This window comes from Diadema antillarum, unplaced genomic scaffold (genome assembly GCF_040938485.1).
Source record: "Diadema antillarum isolate AM-2024a unplaced genomic scaffold, OU_Dant_1.0 seq00000955_RagTag, whole genome shotgun sequence".
NCBI classification, from domain to species: Eukaryota; Metazoa; Echinodermata; class Echinoidea; order Diadematoida; family Diadematidae; genus Diadema; species Diadema antillarum.
The window spans coordinates 1,172,010-1,190,053 of NW_027271803.1; the positions used below are offsets into that span (position 1 = coordinate 1,172,010).

Genomic DNA, 18,044 nt, shown 5'->3' on the forward strand with positions numbered 1-18,044 from the left:
ATTTTTTTTTATCATCGTATGGGGCAGAATGTTACTGCTGTTCACTTCCAAATATGAACAAACGTAAAAGCAATCATTCGACATGTATTTTAGCATCTTCCGGAGCTGAATGCTATTGACATTTACTTTCGAACGTAAAAGCACACATCCGGCATTTATTTTATCAGCGTACGGAGTTGAATATTATTGTTATTCACTTCAGAACATCAAAGCAAACATTCAACATTTATTATAGCATCTTCCGGAGCTAAATGTTATTGCAATTTAGTTTCGAGCGTAAAAGCAAACATCTAGCATTTATTTCATCATTGTCAGGAGTTGAATATTATTGTTACTCTTTTCCGAACGTCAAAGCAAACATCACACATTAATTTTACCATTAAACGCAGCTGAATGTTACTGTTATTCATTTCAAAATTTAAAAGCAAACATCATACAGTTATTTTAGCATCATATGGACATGATGGAGCAGAATATTACTGCTATTTTCTTCCGAACATAAAAACGATCATCTGACATCTATTTTAGCATCTTCCGGAGCCGAATGCTATTGCTATTTACTTTCGAAAGTATAAGGAAACATCCGACATTTATTTAACCATCGTACGGAGTTGAATGTTATTGTTTTTCATTTCCGAACGTCATAGCAAAAATTCGACATTTATTTCAGCGTCTTCCGGAGCCGAATGTTATCCTTATTCATTTCCGAACGCAAAACCAAATATCTAACATTAGTTTTACTCACCATACGGAGCTGAGTCTTATCGTTATTCATTTCCAAAAGTATGAGCAAACATCCGACATTTATTTTAGTATCATACCGAGTCGAATATTACCGTCATTCATTTCCACAATTAAACGCAAACCTCTGACCTTTATTTTAGCATCTTACCGCTGTTTATTTTCAAAAGTAAAGGCAAACATCCGACTTTTTTTTCTTTTTTTGGTGGCGCGATCGGGCCACCAAAATCTTTATTTCTGAAATTTTGATTTCATTTCCGATTTTCATTCAATTCATTCATATAAAAGTTGATTCAATTCAAATGGACAAGCATGCAAATAATCAATAGGCACTATAACAGACACCATGTTGAACATCGATAAACGTCGAACATCGATAAACATTGGATAAGTCGAAGAAAATTCGACCTACGCGTACCTCGAAATTCGCGTACGTCGAACCATTTTCTTCAGTCCCGACGAATTCGAGGTATCCGAGTTTGACTGTACATTGAGTAGCAAGTAACTTGCCACTCCCAGAGCTTCCAGAGCTTGCTGCTTCCAGTAGGCTACTATACTGACTGTACTTGGTAGTCAGTGGCGTATCTAGGGAAAACGGCGCCCATGGCAAGCACGAAAATTGCGCCCCTAATTTCTGAAAAAGTGTTCAACCCCAACCCCATCCCGGTAGGGACTTTAAAAAAGTCCTCATGACATGCTTTTTGAAGCACTTAAGAGGGGTCTTTTGAGGGTGATTTAAATGTAATAGGCAACCCGAAATTTTGATATATTTTGGCGAGCGAGCGCAGGAAGCGAGCCGAAAATTTCTATATTTCAGCTTTATATATACATAACATGGAAATTCTTGTCATTTTTGATTATTAAATCTTCGAATTACAATTCTAATCATAGTGACGGCCCTATAGATAACGATTTATACCAACAGTGTCCAACCCCATCCCGGTAGGGACTTTAAAAAAGTCCACATGATATAGCTTTTTCAAGCACTTAGAAGGGGTCTTTTGAGGGTGATTTAAATGTAATAGATATTGAAGAATTTTGGCGAGCGAGTGCAGCGAGCGAGCCGAAAATGTTTGTATTTCAGCTTACAAAACATGGAATTCTTGTCATTTTTGGTTATTAAATCTTCGAATGACAATTCTAATCAAGATGTATAGTGACGGTCTTATAGATAACGATTTATACCAACAGTGTTCAACCCCAATCCCATCCCGGTAGGGACTTCAAAAAAGTCCACTTGATTTGCTTTTTCGAGCACTTAAAAGGGGTTTTTTGAGGGTGATATGAAATCTGATAAATTTTGATAAATTTTGGTGAGCGAGCGCAGCGAGCGAGCCGACAATTTTTGTATTTCACCTTACAAAACATGGAATTCTTGTCATTTTTTTGGTTATTAAATCTTACAATTCTAATCAAGATATAGTGACGGCTTCATAGATAACGATTTATGCCAACAAACCAAGGACTTGGAAAAATACTCTAAATTACTACTAGTGAGTGAGCCGAAATTTTTATATTTCCACGTCATCATTACGTTTTGTTCTTATTTTTTTTTGTTGATAAATTTTGGCGAGCGGGCGCAGCGAGCGAGCCGAAAATTTTTATATTTCAGCGTTACAAAACATGGAATTCATGTTTTGTTTTTATCTTGTTTGATTTTGTTTTCTGCCAACCCCCCCCCCCCCCATTCTCCTTCCCCCCGTTCGGGCGAGGTTCTTTTTTTTTCTTCTTCTTCTTTCTTTATTCTCGTTTTTTTTTTTCACGAGCCCCCCTTGCCCCCCCCCCCCCCCAGATACGCCACTGTTGGTAGTTGATACTACTAACTTAGCATGCAATGTGCCTATAATAGGCTGCAGCGCAGCATGCATTGTACACACATAATATTATGCATCATACACAATTTACGGAACCGCGTACGGTATAATACCGGTAAACGGTGAACATTATGCGCAATGTATCTTCGCGATTCGGTCAGAAAGCAAAGCAGGGATCGGGAATGTGTACTGTTTGCGCGTCAGCTTCGTGCGCGGTGCAGTAACGTAGTATTAACACGTACTGTACACGAGTTCTTTAGTGCGTATAATATTTTGTAACTCCATAATGTATCATCATCCACACAAACATTAAAACAAGGAAGAGAGAGAGAGAGAGAGAGAAAATGAACGCAAAAGAAAGGAAAGGCGGAATTCAAAACGGAAATAAAAGCGGTAAAGACAGCTTTTGTTTCATTTGTCAACATCTAAACATTGCTGAAGAGGGGTGTTGAATAGCTCAAACACCTCCCTTTTGCCCAAGGGAGGTGTTTGAACACCTCAAACACCCCCCTTTTGGCAAAGGGGGGTGTTTGAACACCCAAAACACCCCCCCTCGGTACGCCCTTGGTCTTCATGACCAGTCGAAAGAGTGATACAAAAATGGTATACAACACTTCATCTTCTCTCAAGAGTAAAAATGAGATATCCAACTTAAGAACATTGATGTGTCCACAACTACTTGCTTTGTTGCACTACTGTTGCATGATGTAGGCATGCACACTAGCTGGAAGTCACTTTCATTTCTCACAATATCTAGCCTATTCCATTGTTTCAAAAGGAAACCCACAAAATAAATGCTTTTCACACATTTAAACAACTATGTACACCTTGTTTGATGAACCAACAAGTCTCATTCAGTCCAAACAGTTATTTAATAGACTTAGAATGGATCGAAACATTCCATTTACATGCTGTTAACATAAAATGAAGCCTCCGAAACGTCTGGAAAATTCATTTGGTATGCCTTATGTTTTTATGAAAATCATCATGTTATGTAGAAAGTGATGGGTAAATTGTGTCTTTTTTGGTTGATATACACTGTTTAAACATATTTGTAGGGCAACATCCTCATCTGCCAATATTTCATTGCTGAATGAAAAGGTGAGTTGATGTATGACACGTCTGTGCTGTTAAGGAAAAATATGTAAATTGTATAGTAAATCTATATTGGTGACTAAACAAAGCAACCAGAAAACTGAATGTGATAAGATATCTTTAGATATGTCATAAATGATCATTGGGTGGGTGAACAATAAATCTAATTTGATTTTGTCCAGAGAAAATCACAAAAATGCAGTGTTAACATCCTTTTGAAGCCTCCGAAACCACTTTTTCTCTATAAAGTGTATTGGCTCAAAAAATTACTGCAGTATCATAATGTTTTTATTATTTTTGTTGTCTGTCCATGGCTGTTGATGATTTCATGGCATAATTTGGGGCAGACACTCAAAGAATTTATCAGAAATGTCAAATTAGATGTTTTTGCTGTTTCGGAGGCTTCAATGTGTTTCGGAGGCTTCACATGTTAACGGAAAATTTGTATTGTCTCCTATTTTCAGAGAGTTTGGCGGATCTTAACTATTTTTGGTTTACAGTATTAGGTTAGGGCCCCATATCGTACATTTTGACATATAGGTTGGGTCTGTTCTCTTATCTATATGCATATTATTTGACTAAACACTTTGTTTCGGAGGCTTCAAAACTGCTAACGGAAATTTCACTTGATGAAGTAAAATCATCACAAAATTTCAAATAGCCCTAGAATCAAGTAAACTTTGATGTGAGTCTAAAGTTTAGCTGTACCTTAATATTTTCAGCACAAAAGAAAGTAACCCAAACACATCCACTGATCATTACTGTCCATCAAAGTTTGCTCACAATTGTTAACGGAAAATGAAACCTCCGAAACCTCAAATTTGAAGACATAGTATTCTAAAATACAGGGCCAGCTACCAACCAAACTAATTTGGTCATTTCAATTGACCATACAACTATGCTTTTAACATAAACAAGGAAAAGTAGAAATTACGCGGTGTGTAATATATGTCCCCGCCGGAAGTAGCATTTTGTAGCAAAATGTACAATACACAAATCAAGGTCAAAGGTAAAAAAAGTCAAAGGTCAAAATTCTGTGTAGAAGTTTTGAAGCCCTCACCTAGTGCCATCACATAAAGCAAACGGAAGCGAAATCGGGTTAGAAATGGCGAAGGAGTAGCATTTTGTAACCAATGTACAATATAGGTCAAAAATCAAGGTCAAAGGTCAAAGAAGTCAAAGGTCAAAATTCTGTGTAGAAGTTTTGAAGCCCTCACCTAGTGCCATCACATAAAGCAAACGGAATCGAAATCGGGTTAAAAATGGTGAAGGAGTAGCATTTTGTAGCAAAATGTACAATACAGGCTAAAAATTGAAAGTTACACCCTTTACCGTGAAACTGACCATATATCTACTCCTGTTCAGTTATACCGAGATTTCGTTATAACAAAAGAGAACTACAGCTGTAATTGGTTCCGAGAATTTCGTTATGACGGGAGTGAACTGTGTTAGGAAAGTAGTCGGTCCATATCAATCATCTTATCTTTCCCCTATATCGCCATGTCCCGAAGGTACCCCTGATATTGCCAATGTCATAAAATATGTATCACAAGAAAATTACATTTATGGGAAAAGACTAGCACGTAATCAATGGCTTGTGAAAAAAAAAAATACACATATTTTCAACTTGTTCTTCGGATTGATCGGATGCCTGTCTTTACACAAGAGATATTTTGATAATTGCTTTGTTAAATGCACTTGGCGTGATTAGTCTGTCTTCGTTTTCTGATTAGACATGATTTCATTCAACGTAAGCATTCAGTGATAATTGGGTCAGTGATAATCAAGGTCAGAATATAACTGCTAGTTTATCCCACTTTCAGCATGCCAGGCCGAAGAAATGAGGAGAGAAGAAAAAATAAGCGAGCTGCGGAAATCTGCCAAAGTATCACTAAATTTTTCAAATCTTCGACATCATCTACAACAAGCAGCAGCAGCGAGACAGATGGAAGTGGTGCTGTCATCCAGAGTGACCTGTCATCTACAACAGGCAGCAGCAGCGGGACAGATGGAAGTGGTGTTGTCATCCAGAGTGACCTGTCATCTACAACAGGCAGCAGCAGCGGGACAGATGGAAGTGGTGTTGTCATCCTGAGTGACCTGTCAGATGAAAGAGATGTGAGGAAAACGGGCGTCCAAGTCCAGTCAGCTGCTGGCGAGTCTCGAACAAAATCTGTTGGACAGAATCTCAAACATGACCTGGGGAAAATCTTGACAGCAACAATGTCTGTATCGGACATCAAGACTAAGATGAGAGCCATGTCAGATGATCAAAAGTACACTCTGTTAAAGCATCATTCAAAGCCATGTGATGGATTCATCTTCCCATCTCAGTACGAAGGTGGATGTAATCGCTCTTTCCAAAGAAGCTGGCTTGACAGCTACCCTTGGTTGATCTACAGCAAGTGCCTAGATGGTGCGTTCTGTATATACTGTGCGTTGTTCGCCTCGCCAAGGGACATCCTTGGGATCTTGGTGAACAAGCCATTCACGAAGTGGCGGAAGAAGTCGGAGTACATTGGGCCGCATGCCATGAAAGGTCACCATATAGAAGCACAGAATGCTGCTATGGATTTAATTGCAAAGATTGACCATCCCAAGAAGACGGTAGAGGCCTACTCAAAGTCACTTTCCGGTCAAAAGTATCCGAACAACCTTCACATTCTACGATATTGTGTAGAAGCTGTGCTCTTCTGTGGTAGGCAATGTATAGCCCTTAGAACAAGAAACGAATCTGGTTCATGTAGCAATGGTAGCGTGTGCATGCTGTGTGTATTATGTTGGATGTGTGTGTGTGTGTGTGTGTGTGTGTGTGTGTACCGTACTTATACATACGGCCCGCGCGCCGCGTCTGCTGCCGTGCTACTCGCTGCACATGGGGGGTGGGGGTACCCAGCTAGGGCATCGCAGCATGCAGGCATGCCGCCAGGGCAAGCCCTGTCACATTGCATAACATCAACTGGGCCGCTTGTGTTGTAAACTGCGCTACCCCGGTCGACAGCAATCAACGCACGATGTTTGACACACACCGATTCCACAATTTACAAAACGATAATGCGAAATGTCATGTGCCTTCGTGTAGACTCTATACACACAACCACAGTCACAAACAAAACACTATTGTTAACATTGACTCTCGCTTTTCTCAGACCGCCGAGTGGCAGTTATCACATGAGTTAACCATGCAAACAAACAAGTTGTACGTAGAGCCACAGCTCATAAATGATCAGTCAATTCCATCCTAAGGCCTACGCGTGGAAGACACGGTTTGAACAGGAAACTGCGAGTACGATTGAGTAGACCTATTACGAATACCGATATTTGTTACTGAACTTCTAATCGTTGACTCTCGCTTATCTCAGACAGCCGATGTGGCAGTCATCACACGAGTTAACCACGCAAACAAACAAATTGTATGTAGAGCCACAACTCGATCATAAATGATCAGTCAATTCCTTCCCAGGCCTAGGCGTAGAAGACACCATTGAACAGGAAACTGTGAGTACGATCGAGTAGACCTATTACAAATACCGATATTTGTTACTGAACTTCAAATCGAGGTTATTTTCAAGATTGCTATAGCCTGTAGGCTCTTTCATGCTTTTATGGATGGTGGTAATTTGGCATCATTTTCACGCAAGTAGCTGCTAGACGATATGCTTCCTGTGCTGTGCTGGCATCGCGCATCGCATGGGGCGGGGTGAGATATACTGACTACAAAAATGTACTGATACTGAAGCGATGGCGAGGCTAGCTGCCTGAGGCAGCACTGCGCTCGCTGTCGAAAAGGCATGGGCACGGTCGGCTGGTGCATATTCGCGCACGCTGGCAATACAGAGCTAGCTGACAAGTTTCAGCGCACATGCATGCTTTCGCGCTAGCTTTATCGCGATGATGGGGGTTGCGTGGGTCTGCAATGTAAACAACTGCGCCGTGTGGCACTGTAGTGTAAGGGTAGCAAGCACATACAAATGTACACACACATACATACAATGTACGCAAACACCACATGCGGTGTGACGACATTGTGGGGGAGTGGCTTCTGCACTTGTTACGCATATTTTCTAACTGCTGTACGCTCATTATCCGATCACTTGAGATCCACACGCAATTATGCAACTTTCCGGCGTAATGATTTGGACACATTTTTGAGCGTGCTCGTTAAAAAAGGGGGTAATATTGCTGTGATTTGAAAGTTAAATTTCTCGAGAAAGAAATATCATTTCGCCATGAAATTTGAAATGTGTCTTAATGATGTAATTCTCTTTCATATAAAAAAGATCAAAATTTGTTTTTCAGAGAATTTCAAAAGTTATAAAAATGCTTAAGACACCCTAATAATATGTGCTACGTTTTATCCATACCCGATCGACAGCAAGGCTGTTAGCGCATGCGCTGTGTACGTTAAGTAATACGATACAAAGTGCGGAAGGACTAAAATCTCGGATAAAATCTTTCACTGGGCTCTTACAACAGATCATATTGTACAGTAAATCAACTTCGGCGGCTCTGGGATTTGTATCTTATCTAGGGCCAAAATAAATAATATGTTGGTTTCCGGTTACCTGACCGACCCGACCAAAAGGTGCCAATCCGGTAAATTTTATCCTCATAGAGACAAATGAAATTTTCAGTAGTCTGTCCGTGTAAGAAATCCTGATAGAGAAAAAAAAAAAATTTCCAGTAGTCCGTCTGTGTAAGCAATCTATCTCCAAGACTTTCAACAGAAATTTTATGATCCATATGAAGAATGACAGAAGAAATTGCACCAGCGCGCACAAGTACAACTACACGACAAAGTTGTACTGCACACAATTTACTGCGAAGTACCGTATGTAGCGTACCCGATACATTTTTTGCACAATGCAATGCATGTGTGTACGGTATAAAAGGCATTTGGATGACTGTGTGTGCATTGCAATATTGTGCGACTTGCATACATTCCTGTAACGTATGCTGCAGAGCTAGGTATAATGGAAGCTTCCACTATCTAGCATGGGAGGGGGAATGCTTTCATCTTCTCAAGAGAGCTTCTGAGTGAGCGAATGCAAAACTCTGTTCGGTGTTTCCAATTATTGTTCACTATAAAACATAATCATGCGTTGGTTTCAGGCTTTTTCATTTTATTGGATTTTAAACATCAGTATTTTCTGAAGTATTCAAATTCCTTTCCCCCCTGACTGGAATCAGAAAGTCTGCTACAACGATGATCGCAAAATGCCGCGCTGTGTGTGGAAGCGCCGATGTGCAAACACGTGGTTTCACTTTCAAGTTTAAAGGAATGTGCCATGTGCTCCTGCCTAAGAGGTTACTAGTATTGCAAGTTCGATGGATCGAATGCCCCATAAGCTGAGCTGAATGGCTTGTTTACGGTAAACATGCAGTTTACGTTCGATACGAAGAAACCATTACGTCTTTCACGAGGGAAGAACATACAAAAAAAACGAAAAAAAAAGACAACCCACGAACAAATGTTGATAGCCAAAACTTTGAAAAGTAATAAGCAGTTTTGATGAGACTGAACTGAAATTAATTGTCATTATTTTGCTGTCTAACCACGTGATGACTGCATCTCATTGGACCTACTCGTAGTGAATTTGTCTGGGCGTAAGAGACCTTTCATGTATTTCTGTGATTGCATTTTTAATTGACTGAATAATCAATCCTTTTTTTTTATTGTTCAGGGAACATAAGATATTCGATCAAGTACACTATAATCGACTGTTCGATGTTTCCTACTATGCGCCAAAAGAAAGGCTATAGAATCATGATATCTTTGCAATTATTCCTTTAATTCAACTAATGAGCTGGTTCTTTGAACGATATTTCCAGGATATTTACACACTGTTTATTCCAGTGCGCGCATTCTTTCATCTGGCACGCACCTGGGTGTGGCACCTGCTTCTGTGGAAATTTCCACAAGGGAAGAGGGGTGGGGTGTCAAGTTTCTTTGAGCCAAAGAGACTGCATCAAAGATCAGAGCCATGTTCGATCTTTGACTGCATACGCAATCTCTTCGCTTTTATTTATTGTCATTCATGTTTCCCTTGTATATTCTTTGCTGATACTGAACATTTGTGACCCTGCACCTCAAAACAAACAAAAAGTCGCCGTACATGGAATTTTACTTTTAGACATATTCTGAAAGAGCAGACTTTAAGCTTTAAAATGATGTATAACTCAAATCAAATGGACTCTCCTAACCTATCTAAATATTGGAAAGAAAGCACAAACTCAGGAAAAGTGTGAACTGAGAAAAGAGGCTCTGAAGTACAGTGTCTGTTCAAGCGCTTAATCTTTACCAAACCGTGCTGGCTGTGCGATGAATGGGACAAAAAACAGGAAGTAAACCACCAGAGTAACAACAATGAAGGGATTATCAGATTAAACTGAAATTAAGCATGCCTCATTAACACATTCTGTCCATAATTAAAGCCAACTTTCAAAGCAGTAGCACTATCCTTTCAAAAGTTATTAGAGTTGAAAGTGAAGAGTGTGGACAAGGTTTTTCAGAAATGAAAAAGGGATTCTAAAGACACACCTAATCACACTATTTTACCAAAAATGTTCGAGATAAACTGCTAAAAAAACTCACTTTCCTGCCCGTTTTATGATACCAAATTTTAGCATAATGTAAAAGAAGACCCGCTCTTTCAGAAAATATGAAAAAGTCAAGTTCGGCTAGGTTTACCCATTTCACTTATTTTCAGTCCTCACGCAAAATCAGTGTGTGCGACTTTATGTTCGTTTTGAGGTGCACGGTCACATTTAGATTTAACTTTACGAAGGTTGCTAGCACGTGGTTCTTTTTGTTGTGAGGTGTATGTAATTTCTTTTTTTATCATTCTTGGGAGGGGAAAGAAGAGTAAGAGGGAAAGTGAAATAAAACAAATGGCACGTACGCTCACAGTAAGCCTTCTTTTTACACCAACATAGTTATCATCATCACCATCAGACATCACTCGGATCATTTTAGGCCAAGTAAAAAAAGAAACCAGTTTCTCGTCCTCGCGCGCATCGATTTTGGCCGCCGCATCGATTTTTTTACTATTTACTATTTTCAAAATGGCGCTGAAAATACCAAGAAATTCATAATTCTTGTCCCAGCCCGCTCCCCGCCCGCATCAATTTTCAGTTGCTGCATCGACTTTTTTGATATTTACTATGTTTTCGGCCGCCGAAAAAAAAAATCGACAATTCACCTACCAATCGTGATGTCTTATTTCTAATTACGCCTTGCGTCCTCTACTTAGCTGTAGTACACCTGTAGCTTCTGTAGTGCATATGTAATAACGTATGCTTTTCACACTGCGAGCTCGGCAAGAAGGAATGACCAACAAAGCAGTTGAACTGTAGTTGGATGGGCGGGCCGGCCTGGGCTGTGATGTACAGCGCACTCGGTACGTCGTGATGTAGACAGGACGTTGAGCACCTTCTGTACATTTCTTTCGTGCTGTTGCCCGCTTCATGTGCTGCTAGATTGATTGCGCAATGTAACCACAAACCCCGTTATAACGAGGTCCGTGGGACCGGCGATATTACCTCGTTATGACCGGTACCTCGCTATAACCATACTCATCAAAAACAAAGAAAAACATAAGCATGACGTCATATACCCATCAATGAAACTTAAACATATCCTTTGCGTTGTTATTACACAATTATTGAGCGTTATTCTTGAGAGAATAAAGGGAGATTATTTGTGAATTAGAAGAAGAAATAGAGGCTGAAATGATAAGTTAATTCTTTATTGTAATTCTTGTTTGTTAATCTTTTTCTAAACACCAGCGCAAATATGGGGGCAAATATATAGAGTAACATACAGGCCTTGTTTACCGTAACTTGCTAGGTATTTTTACGCTGTTGGTGCCCGGCGGGAATGCAATGATTTCATGAATCATTTCGGCTGTAATCTTGTACACATGTACAATGTATGATCGTTGCGCCCAAATGGATTAAAAATGCATTCTTTATTTTCTTCCGAAAATCTCTTCGCGTTTTGTATGACCGTTCTTGAAAATATGTGACAGGATTGAATGTGGGAGGTCACGGTCATCCTGTTTACGCAAATCTGTACCAGATCTATTCAAACTAATACAACAAATGTAAATGCGCCTGTTTCTTTTTCTGATTTAGGTTAACATATGTGTCATTCAACTTTTTTTTACGCTACTGTCACCTGGTGAGATCGCAATGATTTCAGAGTAACATACGTGCGTTGTTTACCGCTAACTTGCGAGGTATTTTACGCTGTTGGTGCCCAGCGGGAATTCCATAATTTCATGAATCATCTGACTGTAATTTTATACAATGTATGATCGTTGCGCTCGAAGGGATTAAAAAAGCGTTATTTTCTTCCGAAAATCTTGAGTTTTGTACATCCGTTCTTGAACTGTTGAATGCGTTTGTTTCTATTTCCGAGCACCGATTAAGTAGGTTAACATGCGTTATTCAACAATTTTTACGCTACTGTCACCCGGCGAGATCGCGATGATTTCATTAATTATTTCGGCTTTAATCATACACACTCATATTTGAATTATCATCCGTTAAATGATAATGAACAAATCCAGATCTATTCAAACTAATACATGTGTTTGTTTCTTTTTCCGAGCACCGATTAAGTAGGTTAACATGCGTTATTCAACTATTTTTACTCTACTGTCACCTGGCAGGATCGCGATGATTTCACTAATTATTTCTGCTTTGATCATACACACTCATATTTGTTAAATGATAATGAACAAATCCAGATCTATTCAAACTAATAAATGCGTTTGCTTCTTTTTCTGAACACCAATTAAGTATAGGTTAACATGCGTTACTCAACTATTTTAACGCTACTGTCACCCAGCGGGATAGGGGCAATGATTTTATTATTTCGGCTTTAATCATCCAAACTCATATTTGCTCAAAACCAGCAAAAGAACTGGAAGTCGGAACTAAAATTGGAAAGGATGTAATGATGAGTTGCACACGCATTCCAATTGTCCATTTTTGGTCACAATTTTATTGTCGCTACATGAAAAGTTTTTGAATGCGTTATCTATTTTTTTCTTGTTGCGCTGTGGTCTGACCTCATATCACGCACACGTTTCTCGCAAAAAAGAAAATCGAATGATTATGTTTAATAATTTAGTAGGAACATCTGAAGGTGTTCCTGTGTCTTATCGCGTGATTAAGAAGAAAACATGGAAGTCTCTTAACGGTTCTCTGCAAAACGGGAAAAGAAGTGGATAGCGAGATTTCAGCTTCCAATGTTTCATTTGTCGCGTGTTTGAAAGCAGCAATTTGGTGAAGAAATGGAACCTCGTTATATCTGATCAAATTGCTTGTGTTTTTCTTTATCATGATTTACCAAAATTGTCCTCGTTATAACCGGAATCTCGTTATAACCGAACACGTTATAACCAATTCATTCTGCCATTACACGCAAAGGAAAACGGGACTGACGCGAACACCTCGTTATAAGCGGTTCCTCGTTATAACCGAACTCGAACTCGTTATAACGGGGTTTCACTGTAGTAGAGGAGACCAGTCAGCCAGCATAGCATGCGTTCTGGAGCTGGAAAAAAAAAATCGTGGAGTGATGGAGAGAACCGATCTCAAGCGCACGTGTGCACAGCGAACAGCTTTTAATAGTGAATATAGTATTCAACTGGTTCGTATTCTGCATTTCAGTAAAAAGGAAATCAGGTGGCTGTTTCACAGTGTTGACAATTGGCAGTACTGTCTGCGGCATTTTAAATCTTTGAGCGAATAAGTTTTCATATGAGAAAAGATCTAACTCAGTAAGTTTGTGTTGTGTTGAAAGGCAAAAATAATGCTATGCATTTCCAGAGATAATGGTTGGATTCATAGGTTCAACAAGTGATGCATAAATGTGTATATTTTCTGTTTAAAAAAATGTTTTTTTTTTCCCCATACCCTTGATATGACTGAATGAATACAGTCACAGTGTAGTTAAATTGGTATACTTGTCATGCATAAACAGCAATATACGCAGATTTGGTATGAAATTGTGCATCACTCAAATGATAAGTGGTTTATATCACTGCTGCTTCTTGGTAGCACTGTAATGATGGCCATGGAAGAAATGAAGGGAGAATGTGACTTATCTTCACAGGTACATGTTTTACAACATATGTAGTTTTGGTATACAATCATTCATCATCCAAATGATGAGTGATTATCAAATGTCTTTTTAGAACATGAAGAAACATCTTTAAATGTTCAATGCTATAATGCCATATCAGTATCATTTTGACATCCATCTGCAATTACTGTACAAGCCAGTTTCTAGTTGAATGTGCTACAATTGTACTGTGAAGAAATGCAGATACATACATTGTACCAGCTGTGTAGACACAAAAAGTCACAAACACAAATGATAAATAAAGCAGTGTTTTGAATATCGTGGAATTTATTTCAGTCGTACATTTGTTGAAAGACATGTTTTATACCTGTTTCAATTAATAGCACAATACATCAGAATTGCAAGTACACTGGCATCAGAAATGCCATTACAACACTAAATACCAGTATTAAGATGGCCATTTTCCCTTCGACATCTGTAGTGGACAGAAAAAGCAAATGTATTTCTGCATGCATGAAGTTTCATTTCAAGTATGGTACATATATCTATTTGTTTGAAAATGCACAGAGTGCAGGCAAGACATACCGGTACACTTGGGACCTGGTCTCTCATAACACAGCTACCAGAGTGATATTTCATTTCGTAAATTGGATATAGAAAATAGTAAAGCCCTCTCTCGTTACCTTTCTCAGAATTACTGGACGAGAAACACATATTACTTTCATTTTGACAATCCTCGAAAAAATAGTAAGATGTCAAATAGTAAGGACCTCCCTCATCGCCTTGCTCAAAAAACCCGGACGAGAAACTACTTTCTTTTTTTACTTGGCCTTAGCCTTTTCCTATCAACATTAAGAAACACGCATAGTCCCTCAAGATAAACACCTAGGAAAATAAATAACAAATACAAAGTATCAACACCTCCCAAACAACACAAGCATTTAGAAAAGACAACACAAAGCACATCGAAGTGGCTGGGATCAAACTCCGTCGCTTCGATTCGAAAAAGTATTGCAGGAAAGCAGAAAATCGCCATTACGAAAATAACAGTGCCATACACTTGAAAGAATTACGTTTAAATACTTCAAAATATAAAGGGAACGGATAAAGCAATATAGAATGGAAGAAATCGTACCAAACCAGGTGTGAGAAACAACAGATATAAAACGAAGTTTAGTAGTATAAGCTTAGGCCCTAGCAAAAGTTTGCAGCACCGAAAGCTACGCAAAAAGAAATATACTTTGGAAACTCGGTACTGCGACAAGATCCCTGGGATCAAGTCAATAAACGATACAAAACAAAGGAAATTAATTCATTTTGACCGGAAAATAGTTTGTTAGTATTCTGTTATATGAGATCTCCTTTTATAGGCCTAGAAATACATCGACTTTCCACGATACTCGGGAAAGAGAGTTCGAACGCTTTTCACTTGCACATAATTTTACTGCAGTGCACATCAATACACAAACAGAAATTCACCTTTTCCTTGCAGAAAAAAGATGCAATAACGTTATAAAAAACACACCACACTCTAAAAATCATTTTGTACTTGGGAGGCAAGGGAAAAGCGGATGAAGAAGAAGAGAAAAAGAAGCAGACATTGCACAACGGTACGTCTTCTACCCCGCCTCAAAACGAAATGGGTACTGTAGTGGCAGCTGGCTACAGACTTGGCACACACGCTCCACAGCCGGCCACACATGGGGATACCACGGCGATCGATGTAAACATCCAGGGTCCATAGGCGATAGGGATTCACGCGCGCGAAGTTCCGTTCGGTGTACACAGTACGCAAGCAGCGACTTGCTTGTACGCACACTTTTCTATTCAGCGCTTTCCAGTTCAGCGCTTTCCACATACGGTGCGTACGCGTTGCATCGATATCCCAGCCGAGTACAGATAACATGGCACATGTGATGTGCGTTTGCCATTATTTTTTTCCCACTGTGAATTCGTACCTTGTAAGGACGTTTTCGTATTTTCGTATTCCCTTCGATTTTTCGTAACAAATATGAATTGGTTTCAGAACAGTTGGCAGCTCTGATATATGTCCCTTTTTTCGGATTTCCTATCCCACAGATTTTAGTTGTGCTTCAGGAAGCAAATACAGACAAAATAAAATACATGTATGGGGCAAAATTTTGTTGGAAAATAAAATTTTTTCCCTACCTTCCGACCCACTATTCTAAATCTAGGGGTTTGGTTACCAGAGGGTAAAATATTTTCGAAAAATACAATTTTCCCCCCACCTTCCGACCCACTGTTCTTGAGGTCATGTTACCGGAAACCAACATATTAGGGAGCTTTAGATTTTGACGCGCGAACGTTTGAGCCGACGCTTGCGCTGGACGTTCTCCTCTCCCTGCGTCGTGTGGAAAAGTAGCTTTAGATTACGCTGGGACACAACGTATAAAAAATAAAATCGCGCCCCCATATGATCAGTGCACGAAGAAGCTCTCTACGTCGCAAACTGTGCGGACATGAAAATAGCCCAGTACGCGTAGTAAACAACTCAGGCGATGCAAGCTAAAAATAGATTGACTTTACACGCGCTACTGCGCAAGCTCAGATAGTCAGACCATGTTTTTTTCCTTTGAATGTCCGCGCGTCTAAAATCTAACAATTAAAGCTCCCTAGTATTTATTTTGGCCAACAGTAAAATTAGGCTATGCTGGCAGTGGTATGGCTACGAATTTCAGTGTAAAACCCTGTATTTTGGTCTCTGATCACCAAAATGCTAAGCCATATCAGGCAGTTCTGCGATAGCAATAGGGCTGCCATGCGATCCCTAACGGTTACTCGGTACGGGTTGGGGTCGCCGGTGCGGTCAACGACATCCTAATCCGTATCGAATACTGCTAACGTAGTAACATAAACTGCGGTATACGGGACTACAGTAGAGAATGCTTGCGTTGTAAAGATGGCATTGATGTGAACACATTTGAAACGATTATTATGCTGACAAAGAAGGAAATACGGAAAGAAATTGCACAATTACACGTACTGCAAGTACTATTTCATAAGCTGAAGTATTGCTAAGTACATAAATATTTCATAATGCATAAAAATATAAGCAATGAAAGAAATTTTCATACTCACTAAAATTCGAGACTGTCATGAAGAAACGTAATAATGGCTGCCGAATGAACAAATTACAGCGCCAGCTACAGGCCGCTAAGTTGTGTCGCCTGCTGACGGTAAGCACTATTTGGGCACCCGTCCCGCTTCATCATGAATATTCATCATCTACAGGTAGCCGTATTATACCGTGGAAATACATAATTTTTAAGTTTCTCGGCAGCGTTTTTAAGTTTCTCGGCAAAACAGTACTGTAGTACAGTTATGTTTGAAGGCTTGGATTGTGACCATTGCTCAATCGCTAACAGGCATAGAACGCAAGTGTAGTTCATTTGTTATGATATGTGATCCCGCAGTAGGCATTTCTTTCTTGGAACAGATATGTGTATACCGGACAACTAACTTCACTATCAGGTAGATGCTGTGTGTAGGACTCAGCAGGAGAGCCCGCCACATCCCGAGAGTATTTTTCTGAACCGATTGCTAACACGGGTCTAGGGCAATTACCCTTAGAGCCCACTATGTCAAGACAACTAATGTCAAAATTACCACAAATGTCATAACGCTTCAACCACAAACGTCGTAACACGTCAACCACAATTGAAATGTCGAAGCTTATTGCTTGCATTAGAATAATGAAAATAGTGAATGATTCACTATTTTTCATTATTTTGATGCAAGCAATAGCTAAGTTTCGACATTAAATGTGGTTAACGTGCAGGGCCGGCGGAACGTTTTCAAAAGTGTGGGGGCCCACTTCCGGGTTTCATGAGCTGAGAAGCAAAAAAAAAAATAAATAAATAAAAAAAAAAAAAAATAACGGTCCTCAGCTCATATCTCTCCCCTTCCATTTCCGCGTTTCTTCAGCTGACAAGCAACCCCCCCCCCCAAAAAAAAAAACAACAACAACGAAAAAAGGTCCTCAGCTCGGATCTATTTCCGGTTTTTTTCAGCAAAAAATGGTCTTCAGTGGAATAACATAACCTTACCGCGCTCACATTTCAAGATCTCTCTCTATTTCTATTTAGTGCCACTTACGTACTTCCGGGTTAAAAAAAAGTGTGGGGGCCCAAAGTGATGACTCACCTTTATGTATTCCTTTGTATGTGCACAAAAAGTGTGGGGGCCCGAGCCCCCACGGCCCCCACGGTTCCGCCGGCCATGACGTGTTACGACATTTGTGGTTGAAATGAATCAGACTATAATTTGATCAACGTTTG

The 18,044-nt window shown here is 39.6% G+C and overlaps 1 protein-coding gene across 3 annotated transcripts in view; it reads right to left on the minus strand.

The window, feature by feature from the left end:
• LOC139741811 (CCR4-NOT transcription complex subunit 2-like) overlaps positions 1 to 16,877 on the minus strand; it is a 244,380-nt gene extending 227,503 nt beyond the window's left edge. For all 3 annotated transcript variants that reach the window (XM_071652398.1, XM_071652396.1, XM_071652397.1), the window contains exon 1: positions 16,846 to 16,877. In XM_071652398.1, coding sequence (XP_071508499.1) covers positions 16,846 to 16,864 — 19 coding nt within the window. In that variant the 5' untranslated portion in view covers positions 16,865 to 16,877. The remainder of the gene's footprint in view (positions 1 to 16,845) is intronic.
• Between the last annotated feature and the right edge of the window lie 1,167 nt (positions 16,878 to 18,044).